At 44.1% G+C, this 15,316-nt stretch overlaps 1 protein-coding gene across 4 annotated transcripts in view; it reads right to left on the bottom strand.

The window, feature by feature from the left end:
• Positions 1-15,316, bottom strand: part of robo2 (roundabout, axon guidance receptor, homolog 2 (Drosophila)) — a 317,321-nt gene that overhangs the window by 34,754 nt on the left and 267,251 nt on the right. For all 4 annotated transcript variants that reach the window (XM_053872787.1, XM_053872790.1, XM_053872789.1 and 1 more), the window contains exons 7-14: positions 14,961-15,085; positions 13,205-13,376; positions 8,881-9,086; positions 7,202-7,283; positions 6,975-7,140; positions 6,739-6,905; positions 5,844-5,965; positions 3,329-3,560 (exon numbers count right to left, since the gene is read on the bottom strand). In XM_053872787.1, coding sequence (XP_053728762.1) covers positions 3,329-3,560; positions 5,844-5,965; positions 6,739-6,905; positions 6,975-7,140; positions 7,202-7,283; positions 8,881-9,086; positions 13,205-13,376; positions 14,961-15,085 — 1,272 coding nt within the window. The remainder of the gene's footprint in view (positions 1-3,328; positions 3,561-5,843; positions 5,966-6,738; positions 6,906-6,974; positions 7,141-7,201; positions 7,284-8,880; positions 9,087-13,204; positions 13,377-14,960; positions 15,086-15,316) is intronic.

Consider the following 15,316-nt stretch of genomic DNA (forward strand, 5'->3'; position numbering starts at 1 on the left):
AATCTTGAACTTGGGCGATAGACTCTTGGGTCCCATTACAAGCACAAGAGAACAACAGAAAGTGGGAAATGACATGGTAAAGAAACAGAGTTCCACACACATCTAAACTGGACAAATGTGGATTGGGGAGCAATAATCTGACCCAAAGCTCCTTCCTGGCCGAAGTAGAACACAAAAAACCCAATCATTTTAGTAGGAGAACATCAGTCTCAGCAAACATATTGACGGATTGAATCGATCAGTACAGTAGACGCAAAGCCAGTAGGTGAGGCGCAAACAAAATAAACGATAAAGACAAAAGCAGGTTTTCATAAAGCGCTCTCCCCTGTTATTCTGATGGCGACAGTCTCCTGGCCGCACAAAGAGGGGAAATAACGTTTTAAAAATAATGTTTTCTCATTTCCGCGGCGACTGCACGGGGAGCTGCACCGCAGCAGAATACTGACAGGTCAATTACTCCTCAGCTGCCTCTCCCTCACCTCGCCTCCATCCAAAATGGCACATGTCACCCGACAAATCTATGCACATCCCTCAGCACCGTTGGCCGCGCCGGCCCCCGGAGAGGCACGGCGGCCTTGGCATGGCGGAAGATGAATGGGCCCAATGATGAACCCAGCACCTCTGCCAGATTAGAAACAATCTACCAGGGGAGCGTCTGACCGAGCATCGCGGCCGACCCGCTTTCATCCGGGAGACGAAGCGTCCGCGCCGCAGCCATCGGAGGCAATGTCGTTCAAAGTTAATGTTATGAGTGATTTAGCAGCTTATTATCATGCATATTTGCGCTAAACAATACACATTTTTCATTAGAGGCCGCGCTAATAGAGCCATTAGCGGCGTGATGTACGGCAAGCATCAATGTGACCTCCTGTCTTTTTGTCTGCGTGGTGCCATCGCGGAGAATGAAAGAAAACAAACATCCAAACAGCTAATGTAAAGCTCCGGTTTGGCCTTGTTCTCCGCTTTCGCCCACATAAATTAACTCCAGCGCCCGTGAATGTTTACTGTTTAGCATGAAATGGTCCTCCGATGGGCCATGGAGCTCTCACCGTGTGCACAGCTGAATGTAACAGCCTTGACTCGAGTCACCAAGAGCCAAGTCATTTTCTTTCCTGTTTATAAAAAAGCAGCACCAGGTGCAATGTTCCAGTTAGTGTGAAGAATTAGCATGGGACGTCAATAAAATCATATATAAAGATATTGACTGAGACACTTTCATGATACGGCACTTGCTCGTATATGTAAACAAGTATCAAATAATATTATTGGATTACATATTGTAATGCTACGCAAACAATATGTGATGTGATTTACAATAAACTTAACCTCTGTATCCATATTTATATATTATTTATTTGTTAGATTTAGATCCATATTTACACAGCAAATTTAAATGGCAAAAAAAAGAAAATAAATAAAATAAAACAGTTTCAAAATACCAGACTTTTTAGCAAGGCCAGTGCAAGGACCCTGAGCAACTACATATAAGACACTTGGTTTATTTTAATGTTGCAGCAGTGGATTTGCTTAAAAAACAGAAGGCTATAGATGAGTGCCTTTGTCATGTTTTGCAGGATATATTTGCATTCCACGTCTGGCAGTAAGTAACTCTGTCCAAGTGTTTTTAACTGGTGTGGTACGGCTTGAAAAGATTCCACGACCATTTAGCGTGATCAATGATGAAAAAAATAAGATCACGAAAATGTGTTTTTTGTAGCCAGAAACAAGTCAGAAACATGCACAAAATGAACATGTGCTTTTTGTGTTGTTGTAACGCATACTTGGTGGAATTAAAAATGTAAATGTAAACGCTCATCCCTTCCACTCCCACCAGTAATTTATCGGACCACAGTGCTCTAAAAACAAAAAATCCAAATCTCTACCATTATTCATACTGTATACTTTATACTTTACATCGAGAACGTAGTGCAGGCCATCACCTGATTCTTCAACTAATCGTGAAGATAGACCGAACATTACTCAAGTAAAAGTCCAAAAACCTTCTGAGCTCAAGCTAATATAAATTTATGGCTGGTTTTGTTTCTCAACGCTGTGAAACAACAGTCCCCTCTAATACAATAAAATCACTTTCCAGCCCACTTTCTGACTCATCAAACACTCGTGCTGCAACTTGTTGTCCAACACCACCCACTGCTCAGTTCCCTCTCCATAAACATCGCTTTACATCAACCAAAAAATCCTCGACTTTCATTCAACTGCTGATGTTTGTTCCGCAAATTCTGGCCCTAACGCAGAACTGCATCAAGACTTTAACAACATTGATAACTGCAGTGCTTTTGTTTGAGATGTATAGATCGGATGCTGCCACTAACAAACACATGGCTAAGGGTGCAAAGAGAAAAGCTGAGACACACAGCAGCGCATTAGCGTCTTCAGTGGCCTTGATGAGGTTCTGTAAATTGTAGGGTGGAAAAAGTGCAGAAGCATCATAGAGATGGACAGCACACTCACTAATCCTGCATCCGCCCGGACCTTCTCAGGGGATTCCCTAATTACGTTAGCTAATGGACAACCTGGGTTTTAATCACTCTAAACTGGACTCTATCTATCTAACCGACCCGCTCGGTAGCGCGGGAGTCTCGGCGGGGTCTGGAGTCATCCGTTTGATGGCGTATCAGCCGACCGAGGCAGGGACGGAAATAGAAGGCGGGCCGGGCTCTCTGAGGGACTGGGATGCAGATAGAGCAGGGGGTGTTATCAATGTGGGTAATAGCTGGGACATGCAGGTTGTGGGGGTCCTGAGGGAGACAAGGTGTGCCGGTATGCTTGTGTGCGTCTGGGGAGGAAGAGGGAAACAAACGAGGCTGTCACCCAAACTGTCTGAGATACATGCAGGAGGGTAACTAGTGCGGTCGAGCGGCTTTTGTACTAGATCTTGTCAGTACCAAAGAGCGGCCGACAACACTTTTTTCCTCAGCGTTCTTTAGAGTTTCACCATCAAGCGATCTCCAGAGAAACTGTCAGAATTAACCTCTTTATAAACCGAGAAATTGCCTTTTGATTTGGGTCACAAACGATTTTAACTTCCGTGGCCTTGTCAGCTGCTGGAGGACTCGGGCTTCAGGGGACAGATTAGTTTTCACAGGAGGAAGTGCGTGTTATGTCCAGTCACAGCTCGGGCCTGTTGCTGCAGGCTGACGGATTGGGAGGCGGTAGACACTAACACCACTGATCATAAACAAAAAAAAGAGGACAGCAGGAAGCGCACGTCGACTTGACACACTCGCTCTGACTGCCATACGTTCGACATGAAAGGGTCAGCTATCATTCTGCTCCATCGGATTTTGATGTCACGCAAACCTCCTACCTTCCTCTGTGGTCCGCGCCGTCTTGGATTCCGAGTCCATGCCTTGGAATTCGTTGAAATAGGGCCGAACTTTGATCTCATAGACAATGCCCTTCTTGAGCGAAGACAGCACAGCGCTGCGCTCGGACGGGACCTTCACGTCCTGCATCTGCCAGTGTCCCGGGGAGGGCAGGCCAGACGTCTGCCTGTACAGAACCCTGTAACCCTGGATGAACTGCGACTGGCGATCCACCTGAGGAAGCCGGAAAAGACAAGATCACCTCGCTGCACAATACAGAGAAAATAGCCTGATGTTATCTGGGCCCATTCGCGATCGTAAAGAACAAGGATGATGTTTTTTGGCAATCTCACCGGATTGCATTCATGACACTTTGAAGGCACTTCCTGCTTTAATGGCCTCTTAATCTCCAGCTATGACACACTTATCTCAATTAACATCCTCCCTTGCCTCACACACTCCACTTTAACTTAGACTTATTCCCCTTCTCTATTAAAGAGGCTTCGCATAATGCAGTTTCTGAGGATGGACGCGCGTCTCGCCGGTGTTATAAATACACACAAGTGACACCACAAAGCACATCGAAGCATGTAGCCGGCCACATTCGACGGTGAGGAGCAACACGATCCGAGGCGCTCCGGGGACTGGTGGAGGACACGATAACAGCAAATCTGTCCCATTGAAAAGACGAACAGCCGACAAACCCTCCCTTACCACTCCGGCTTATTTAGCTGGACGGAAAACGGAGAATTTATGCAGAGAAGGAGTGGGAGAATAACTCATTGTAATGGCTTGTTAACTGTAGAAAAAGTAAGCGCGGCCTTCGAGAGGGATATTAAGCAGCTGTTTTTTTTTTTTTTCTCGGCGAGTAAATCAGCAAAATGGATTCCCAGCTTGGTGGCATGACTTTTGCTAATGGAATGATTTGGGAGTATATAAGCGCCGTAAGAGTGCTAGCATAGAGGGCACTCTGATTGATTAGCCGGCCATGTTTCCTGTTCTGTTCCTCATACGCTGCTATCAAAAAGCAATGCCGCGCTCTGCAACCAGAGGTGCGACTTATTACGGCGGTCAATAAACAAGTCGCCAGGAAAACTGCTAATGCGGCTCATTTGAAAATGAAAATGCCTCCTGTTGTAACTACCTGCAGCCCAGTGATTTATAGAACTTGAATCCAAAGACTGTTGAGGGAAACCGTGTATTATTAAAACAAAATCCAAGATTGATGTCGACTAATGTGTTTAGTCCACAAAAAGCGCTTGCGTGAGCGTGTTTGCTTTTCTGCACCGGCGTTTGATTGATGGATCCCTGCATGTTAATAAGAAAACATCTGTTTAGCAAACACATTAATTTGAATCTAATCCCATCCACTTTAAGAGGCTGGGCTTCAGAGACACTTGGAGGATTGATGGGCGACCTGACAGTGTCTCTTTTGTGGCTAGACGAAAGCGACATTTGATGTCGCTGTACTTTTAAGTCAGCAACTCCAAAATATCAAAGCTGGAGGCAGAGGAAATGACCTGTCAGGAATTCCCAACATAAAACTAATGGCAGCCTCGAGGGAAATATTTGGATGGGGAAGATCAATCACTATTTTGACTCAGTGGTTTCATATGATGTACAATGGCAACAAATCAATTATCGGAACAGACAGAACACACTGAATACTTCATTTCGGGAGCAGTTTGTACAATGGAGTGCGAATATTCTTTTGGCAAAATTGATATTTAATTGCACTTTTAAGCAGTTATTATTTGAAATTGGAAAAGGAAAGGCAATATTTGTCAAAAAGTAAGACAATATTAGGGGTGAAATACATACAAAAATGCAATGGAAAATGAACACGATATTCCTTTTTTCATGTGTTTGGGATTGAGGTGCACTGGGTGCGTAATGGAGTGTCCTTGTTCCAAAACGTTTTAAAATATGCTGCAGCATCTGTGAGAAGCTAAATGTATCAGAGGCAAAAATAAAAAAAATAAAATGAATACATTTGAAGTTCATCTCTTTAGTTCTGTAATGGAGCAATAAGTACAGAGGTAAGTGGTAAGAAACTACAAAGGAAAACAGGAGTAAATGAAAATGAAATTGAAAAGCTAAACTAGTAATACTATTAAAAGTAGAATTAAACTTGCTTTAAATTTAATTTGAAGATAAATACCAAGGCAGCAGGACTACGTATCACAAGTTTGTCCCTATGAAGGCAAGTTAAGGGCCACGTTTGGCCCCGATGCCGCATGTTCCTCAAGGCGGATTGACTTAAAACTACATTAACTCACATCTTTGTTAAACAGTTTTCCTCAACAGAATTTCCTCAACAGTAACACGGTAAAGCTAATGCACTTTTGTCATGGATCCAGACAACACACATATTAGTACTGACTACACACACAACAGACTCACCACTAGCTGGCAATAACTCATCCAAAAACAAAGGTTTAAAAGGGACATCACAAAGCTAATGTGTAGCTGTTGACACCCGCAATTGGCTCAATTCAAATGAAAAGATTTACTCACAGTCCATGTGGCCTGGATGCCTGTCGGACTCAGAACCACGGGGTTGTGCAGCCGGACGATAACGTCGCCGAGCTCTTTCTGGACGTGTCTGTGGTCGACACCCTGAGCCGGAGGACTGATGTCTGCATGAGAAAGACACAAAGAAGAGGGATTCTGAGTGCACCTCTGACAGATGGACGCCGCCGTGTACAGTACAAACACATCCGAGTTGGAGACGGACTGGCAGAGCCAAGTTCCTAAAGACGTGTCACTCGTCGGCACTTGCTGGGGCTCGACAGCGCAGCCACATTAACAAATGAAGTCAGACTGCGCGACAAAGATAAATTGACACTTTGACTCCACTTTCCAGCTCAGCTCTCATTTTGCATGTGCTTGATGCTACGAGCAATAGACCGCGTCTGCTTTTGAGGCGCGGGAGTGAATTTTGAGCATTTTGAAAACAGATTTTCATTATTGTGCGAGGACAGAGAAGCTTGTGAGACTATAAATCAAGAACAGCAAAACTTCACCTCCCTGTTGTTACACAATGACAAGGGAGACAATTTAAATGACAATTAAACACAAAAGAAAAAACAGAAAACTATATATATATATAGGTGCCAAACAATTGACAAATTCGATTTAAATATTTCAGCTGGTTACACAAGAGTAGAGAGAGGGAAATCTATATTACTTATGTATTTCATATTGTCTCTCTTCATGAATGAGGCCAGAGGTTCTGCTGTCATCAGATTGTGATGAAGCCACTTCCCGTTGTTATGATCATTAACGCAGCAGGCGCAGCAGCAACTCACTTAACGGCAGAAAGAAGGCATCTTTGTTTGACATAATTGTCTTCCTGCGGAAGCTGGTGATGCCTTTATGACTGAGCACTGGGGGATTTCTCTGCGCCTACCTTGGGTTCTGACGGGCTCGGACATGGGGCTCGGGTCGCTGAGGCCGTGACCGCTGACCGCTCGGACCATGAACAGGTAGATGGTGTTGGGTCGAAGTCCCTTCACGGTGAACTGGGTTGTCTTCACGTGGTCGGCGACGGTTTGCCAGCTGTTGCTCACCGACTGACTGTAGGGGAAAACGCTTGCTCTCACAAGAACGTATTTGGGTGGATTTGGATTTGTTTGGGGGACGAACCTGAACGCTTCAATGACATATGATGTGACAGGCAAGGAGCTGACTGTCCCAGCCTGCCAGGACAGAGACACGCTGTTCTTGGTGACATCGGTCACCTGAGGTTTGGACGGCGGGCCTGGAAGCTGGTTCTCCTCATGGTTCTTGGTCACCACGACTGCTGTGGACTCTGAAGAAGATGAAGGGAAGGTAAGGCGTCGCAGCGCAGACACTCACTCACAACGTCTTACCTTTCACTTCCAAAAAAGCGCTCCATGACGTCTCGCCACTGGAGCTGGTGGCCACGCATGTGTAGATCCCCGAGTCGGAGAGCTGCGGCAGAGGAGAGGCATGAAGGTAAATAAACAGGGCGTAATAATCCCGCTGTAATCATGTTGAAAGAGACATTCCATTAGAGAGCAATCACGCTGAGAGATTTAATGCGATCGTGCAACAGCTGAAACACCAAAAAGTGATGGGCCGACTTCACCCAAGCCAAATTGTGCGTCATTTCTGAGTGCCTCAAAGTGCTGACGCTAATTTCCTAATGAATTCCATTTTCGACTCGCCACCCTTCCATCACTTCCCCACAACTTCCCCCTCTGTCCTGCCGACCACAACAAAGCCCGGCTAATTCAGTTAGGGTGGGCTGCGAGAACCCCCTGGACCGATGACAGCTGGCTTGTCTCTCCATCCCTCTTAGAGCTTTGTTGTCTTTTCCCCCGATTTTTTTTTTTTTTTTATTCAATGCCGTCCTTCCATTTATTAAATAACATGTCAGTGGTCAGCAGCTTTGTCAAGCGTAATAGATATTCCACCGAGGCCTCGCAGTGAGGAAAGGAGGCCTTTTAAATTTAATCTACTCTAAATGTGGGTGCGTGCGCTCACATCTGCGTGTGCTTCTATAAGTGCATGCATGTGTTCTCTCCTACAGACCGGCAGCGCTGCGCCTGCTTCTCGCTGTTGTTCCACTAAGTAATAGTTTTAAACTATTAGCAAGAAAAATCGATGCTGCCTATTCATGCGTCCAGAGCGTTGTCTTTCCTGTTGTCAATCAATACTGAAGGTCTGTAAGACGCACAGCAGTGTTGGGCCGCCGACCAACACTGCAAAGCATCATTCAACAAGCATCATTTGACAACTGGGTTATCTGGCATCTATGTCCAGATCAACAAAGCTACAATGTAAGCATTGTTTGCTGATATTGGAAGCTACAATAACTGTTAAGCTTTGTCAATGTCTATGATATTATAAAGTTGTTAAAACGCAAGTTCCAGTTATCTAAGGCAGAAAAGATATTGACAATGAAAGTCAGTGACACGCATGCTTTGTCTGGATATAAGCAACTTCTTGACTAAATCGCGCTCCATTTGCAAGTATAAAAAATGTTCTACTTCCTGTTTACGTTCGGCCACCTTAGCGGCCATCTTGGATTGCGCACTCGAGTGGGGTGGTGAGGATTTACCAAATTTCTGACTCGGAAATTCGACATGAGGTGATGTCAACAGGGGATGTAACTACGTTACAACATTCATCCCTCACGAAATTACGTCAACGCGGCAGCACACAGGTTGGTGACAGTTCAGTGTTTCAGGTATTTTTATCCTCATATTGCAATTACTTTACTTGGTACTTACACCTACGTAGCAGATCATGTTCAAACAACCGCTCTTCACCAAACGTTTTTTGGTAGCGTACTTGTGTCTGTTTAAAAATCAGTTTTCACGTTCCAGACAGTTATTTTCCAAAGTATTACACCACCTAATATTTCTGACCAGTAGTGTTTGGGAGGTGTAGACATCAAATACTGCGATGAAAAAGTTCCAGTTTTCAAAACTGACGTCCACCATAAAACTAATAGAACATTATCACTGTAGCACTTCGGTCACCATGTAAACAAGGTCAAAACAAAATAGTGAGTCGTCTTTACTCTGATGTTCTTGATCTGCAGGCTCCCCAGCTCCTGCAGGGACATGCGGGGGTCCTTCCCCAGCAGGCTGACCCCGTCCTTCAGCCAGCTGACGGAGGGGATGGGGTCTCCTGACGCTTGGCACTTCAGCAACGCCACGCTGTCTGCCCCTAACGTCTGATTGGAAGGTCCTTGGCGGATGATGGGCGGCGGTCTGTCGGTCAAGACTGCAACACAATAGCATCAGTTAGCATCCCTCAGTGTGTTATTACATTATCGGGAAACATCCGTATTTATAGAAACAGCTCTTGTAAATGTGCTGCAGAGCGACGGTTCCGTCCTGGATTTGAATGCTGAGTAATGGTTTCTAGTTTCACTGATGTGGCACAGGGATACGGAGCCCTTCCAGTCACGGCCTGGGTAGTCTTATTTTTACACACCATGATAGACCTTGTGGTGCAGTTTGGCAGGATGTGCTCCCCTTCTGACTCAGCGTGGGCCAGATTTACGGCGTGAATTCTGCCCTTCGCTTTAATAGCCAGATCTTTCTTGGCTTTGCATGGAAACTGCACAGAGTGAATGGCACTCCAGCATTCACACCTTTAGATGTTTAGAGTAATGTGGCGCCCCCTGGAAGCCCAGTCCTCACATTCATCATAAAGGATGGATTAATGGTGTCAGACCTGCTGGGACTAATTCATGTGTCTACCTGGCTGCACTTCCAACACAGTATCACACCTTTACTTGCAGCAGAGGCGGGATGGAAATTCATGACGTTCACCTGACCCCTGCAGATAAGATGCCCTCACAGGACCACGCTTCTCGAGATTAATTCCAAATTAAGAAGGTCCACTCTTGCTTCTTCCCACTGGAATGTTGAATTCCAGCATAAACCATGCGCTGACATTTCAGCGGAGCGAAAAGTTGATTTAAAGGGCCCTTTATTAGTGAGCAGTTAATCTCAAAAAGACCACACAGGATGCTTTCATCCACCGTTTTCTTAATGATTTACCACTTCTGCTGGCAGGCAGGTCACTGTAGGAGATCAACGTTCATGTGTCATTTCACAGCTGCACTCCTTCACAGGCTTTTTTCCTTATCAAGCTGGAAGTTCCCCAAAAAACCCGCACCACTTTTTAAATAAATAGTCCAATTTGTTCCTTTTTTTCTGAGGTAGCGGGTGCGGTGACTATCCCACCCCCCCCCCCGAGAAACCGCTGAGGTCTTCCCAGGTCAAACAAAAGACAGCATCCTGGATCTGTCCCAGGGCCTCTTAGCAGGGCTTCACCTGGGAAGCATCCAGGAGGCTGCTTAAACGGAACATTCACACTGACTTGGCAACGTTTGCGACAACTGGCACCCAAGATAGTCCCTTACTTACAGCCACCAAAATGACTTCCCTCCACCTGTTGTGTTAAAAAAGAAGATCAACCCGTGAGGGGGAGGGTCCAATGCAGATGGAACGACAACATTCCAGATGGAAAGGAGGCAGAATTGTAGCCCTTTATCTACATAGTATTTATAGCAGAAAAAAAGATTGGTCAACCTGCAGCGACTTGTTGCCAGAATTCCATTTTTTCAACTGTAGCAACTGAAAAAGTGTTGTCTGAAAAGTGTGTGAAGTCACAATCTTGACGGCACAAATAGGTTGCCTCCTCTGCTCCTACATCGTAGCAGAAGCGCAAAGTACATTGCACGTACTGTAGCTGCGCCTCTTCATTGACTATACAAGTAATTCATCATCAGCATATATCGTCGTAAAATCTAAAACGTGGAGGCACGTTCCGCGACTTGTTGCCAGAGTTCAGATAGTTCGACTTCAGCATTTGATGTGACAAATGTTGCCTGGAACGTGTCTCTAGTAACGTAATGAAACAGCAACCCTGTAGATATAAACATGTCGGATACAAGTAACATCCGACTTACGACCTGTTCGACTTACGTACACCCGTACTTATGACCACGCCCAGCAGATGCTTATTTTCTTTTTTTTCTTATTCAATGTGTGGCACCGCAGCACGTAGCAGCCCAGCAATGACAGTTACGGCAGCACAGTGTCCCAGCATCTCACTCTCACACAGCCATCTACCACTACAGTAGCACCTATAACCCTCACGTCGGCTATTTTGAATGGCATTCAACTTACGTCCAATCCGAGTTACGACCAGTTGGTCGGAACCATCCCGGTCGTAAGTCGGATGTTACTTGTATATCAGTTGCTTGTGTCACTTAAACTGCGTTCGTACAACAATAATGCCCACAACAATAAAGTCAGCCCCCTGAACTGTTCAAGAATAAATGAGCAACGATGGCCTCTTGCTTTGCGATTCTCCTGCCTCTCTAATGACAATGTCATTGGCAAACATCATGGTTCCTGAAAATATTTTTCAGTTAAAATTTTCAGATCATGGGTTGCACCATGTGTCTCGTCGTGTCATCGAGGAGTGACAGATTAGAAGGAAGCGGCTGGTCAGGAGGCCTTGGCTTTCTGGATCAGGAATTTCTCATTACGTCTCTCCTTGAACCCCACAGACTGCTGCCGGGTCTGGGGACAGTAAATCACAGGCAGACAACAGCAGGTGTGGCCGTGACCTGCCCCTGCCCCCTCTGTACTCGACCCTTCCTCTCAGACCTTCCTCACATGCAAGAACACAAAACTTACAATCGCCTGGCTGCTTTTTCTTCATTCAAAGTCGATCTATTATTCAAGCGAAGGACACAACAATGTGTTCCTCCTATTGAAAGTTGCCGTTTGAAAGAGGGAAAAAAGTCGATTAATCTGGGAGCTAGCAGGTGCTTCAGCAGACGTATGGACGGCCATCACGGAGGAGCAGATTAGATGCTCCCACCTCCACGCCGCACCACATCATTCATCCCACTGAGCACCATTGTCACTCACGCACTCCATCACGCCTTTCTCCTCGGCTCGTCTTCGCCCACTCACCGTTAAACTTGTGGGAACTCAAGGACGAAGCCTCACTTCCTCTCCGATAGGTAAAGTAGAATAATTGAATTGAAAGACGGGTGATGAACGTGGGACAGTGTTGGTGTCAGTTTTACACCTGACTGTAAGTGGGGGTCGGTTGAAATGTTTTGAGGCTGGTTGACTGGCTTCTGTTAGCTGTAACTGAATTACTGAGGCAACAGGTGACATGGCTCCACTCCAGATATGCCATGGACCAGTGTGGACTCTTGAACAAGTGAATCTCTGAAAATATTCATATATTATTTAAAACTAAGATTTAGTTCTAACATATGAATCTTCTATTTTGATGTTGTAATTATTTTTTTTATATATGTCATTTGGCGTACATGTTCATGTGACTGGTTATTTTCAAATATACTGTATGTTTTCATTTATTGTAATTAAAAATACATAAATTAATTGAATGAAATTTAAGTTTACAGTTTAGAGTAAATGGAAGTTTTACTTAAACTCTGTCATGAATTAATTTAATTATATGGTAATATATTAACCACCCATACATAATTTATTTATGTAATTTATTCACTAGCACCTTAATTATGTATATATATATATTTATATATATATATATATATATATTCTACAGTAGAATTTTTTTTCCTGTTAACAAATTTTAAGTGAATTAGAAATATGTTTATTTTCAAATATTCAAGTTTTAAATATTCTATATAAACAAAATATATGCTGGTTTAGGTTTTATGCTTTAGTTTTTGAAGGATTTAATCCTATTCGGCGAAAATGTATTGATGTATAAAAGTGTACATTTGGCATATTTATTTATTTGTTTCAAATTCTTAGCGCTTTGAATATCTTTTTTTCCTAATTATGAATTGTACTAACAAGTTGAGGATTGGATTCATTTGACAATGCTAATATTCATGATGGTGACTTTTAAAAAGGGATATATTTACTATATCAACACATTTTTTCACTTCATAAATTTCTGTTGTGTAAAATGTCTACATGTCTAAGATACGTTTTCATTTCTGAAATATTTATTTTTTTCATGTTCATATTAAAATATTTTCAGATAAGATTATTACTTCTTATCAGTATTTTAAATCAGCTATTTCCCAGTTAGGGATTAATAAAGTAAATCCACTCATCTATATTTATCTGGAACAAAAACTTGAAAATCCAAAATAATTTTGGAATCGTTTTTTTGTTTCCACTATAAAGAAGCCGTTGGGTACTGAATAAATACATCTGAACCCTGACCCAGTCAATGTGACTCATGAAACAACCCATGTTACTTTCAGCTGTTGATCATACAAAACAGATGAGTTATTCCAAGTGGACTCTCAACATCAGTCATGAGGGGTGTCTGACGCATGGCTGAAGCTACACGTTGTTGCTCACCATCTGTGACCTCCAGTTGAGCCTTGGCCAGAATGCTGCCAGCCACAGTCAGCGCCTGGCAGATGTAGTAGCCAGCATCTGTGCGCTGCACTGAGGAGATGGTGAGGGCTCCGCCGGGCGACACTGAGAAGCGACTGTTGGGCTGCTGGGGCTGGTTGGGAAACAGCAAGTTCTGGTGGGAGCAGGAAGAAAAACACAGGCGGAGTGAATCCATCACTCTCAGTCGGAGTCGGAACATTTATCCGTAACAACCTCCTGAAGAAAAAACCCATCCTATTTTATTTTATTTTATTTGACAGCACTTTATTGCAAAGCACTTTCTTAGTTGGTGGGATCCGCACTGACCATGGCAATAAATTTTATCCTGATTCTGATTCTGGTTTCCTATTGCGTAATTCGCACAAAAAATCTCCGTCCTGTCATGCGAAATAACAGCAGCCTCTTTGTCACCTGACCAGTGTTGACTTGTGAGCATCACAGTCATGATAATAGAGCTCAGCCGCAGCGCTCCTGCTGAGTCATGCTCTTTGTACAGCGTTGCTGTAGGAGGTGTTTGCAGCGGTTGTTGACCCGGCGGTTTTATGTGTTTGAACCGGGTCCAGAGCTGAATCATATCTCTGGCACATCTACAAGCCTCCACTGGTTCCTAATTGGCGGTGACGTTAAGTGCATTCAGGTATTTGAATGGCTTATCTCCTCCAGTGAGGGATGGGGCCGTTCTTATCAGCCACGGGTCAAACGGAGGCGACCGGCTCATCGGGAAAGTTTATCACCGGGTCAGTTGTTAGCATGAGCGCTTGGATTCACGCACTTCGTACATGTGGTTAGGTACAACTTTGCTTCTTGTAATACAATAGAACTTTTTTCAGTGAAACATCTACAGTTCTGTTGACGTTGTTGTTTGAATTAATTTTTCTTTTTATAAGAATCAAGTCACAGTAAACTTCACCGGGAAAATGAAAGCTGTCACATGACAGTTTTTTTTTTAAACATACATTGTAAATGAAAACAGGAAGGTTTTGTGCGAGTATATTTTATAATGCATTTATTTTAGGGTAAAACTTAGAACAAACAATGTGGTTTCTGCCACATATGAACTAGCATGGCGCACCACCAGTGCTTCAGTGAGAGCCGCCATGCCACCACAAAAATGATCTCTCTGTGAAGATGAACGCTCACATGATCAAACACATAAAAACAAAGTGGAAACATTGAAACACATCAAGGAGGTGGACGTGAACATGACGGTTTTCGGCGTGTTATTCAGAGAAAAATCCCCAACAGAAACATTGCAATGACTGAAGTCCATTGCTCGTAGAACTGAAGAGATGCACCGCTTACATTGGAGGCAGATTTACTTTCCTGACTAAAAGCTTGCGTTTTTGCCGTCACCAATTCAGTAAATGACATTCCGTTCCATCACTTCTTGACTGGTTCTGTTGGGTTGTTTTTATTCATCGTTGTGCGGCTCCACCACAAGCTCAAAACATCCTGGCGGAAACCCAGAAATATCATGCGCTTTCACAAGAATAGTTTTCACGTGGACTTCACAGTTGAAAGTTTTCCCCTCATTCTTGATTTAAAAATGAATTTAATTAACTTTTCTTTCACATTGGAATAAAAATAAACAATATAAAAGTTGGAAAATTGACTGGGAAAATGCATCCATACAGCGAATAGTTGCAGTGCCTCCCTGAGCCATAAAGTAGAGGTGTCAAAATAATCCAGGTGTGTGTGCGATGTGTTCCATCCTCACCTGACTTCCCTCCTTCTGCCAGAAAACCGCCGGCTGCGGGTTTCCTTTGGTCTCACACGGGAAAGTTGCAGTGCGGCCTTGAGCCACGATCTGGTCTCTGGGCCGGATGACAAACTGAGGAGCAGCTGGAGTCAAAGGACAGAGTCAAGAGTGTCAGTAAGCCGGAACTCCAGGAGCTGAAAGTGAAAGTCAAGCTCACTGAAGCAAAAGCATTGTTCCGAATGATCAAGTGTGCTCATGCAGCACCTGCGGCCGTCGCTCCCAACAAACCCTGTTTCCAGAGGAAACAGATCAGCCATTCATCCAGGTGAATGAATGACAGTGACATTGACAAAGGGAAGCATCTTGATCACAAT

The sequence above is a fragment of the Synchiropus splendidus genome, chromosome 8 (genome assembly GCF_027744825.2).
Source record: "Synchiropus splendidus isolate RoL2022-P1 chromosome 8, RoL_Sspl_1.0, whole genome shotgun sequence".
NCBI lineage: Eukaryota > Metazoa > Chordata > Actinopteri > Syngnathiformes > Callionymidae > Synchiropus > Synchiropus splendidus.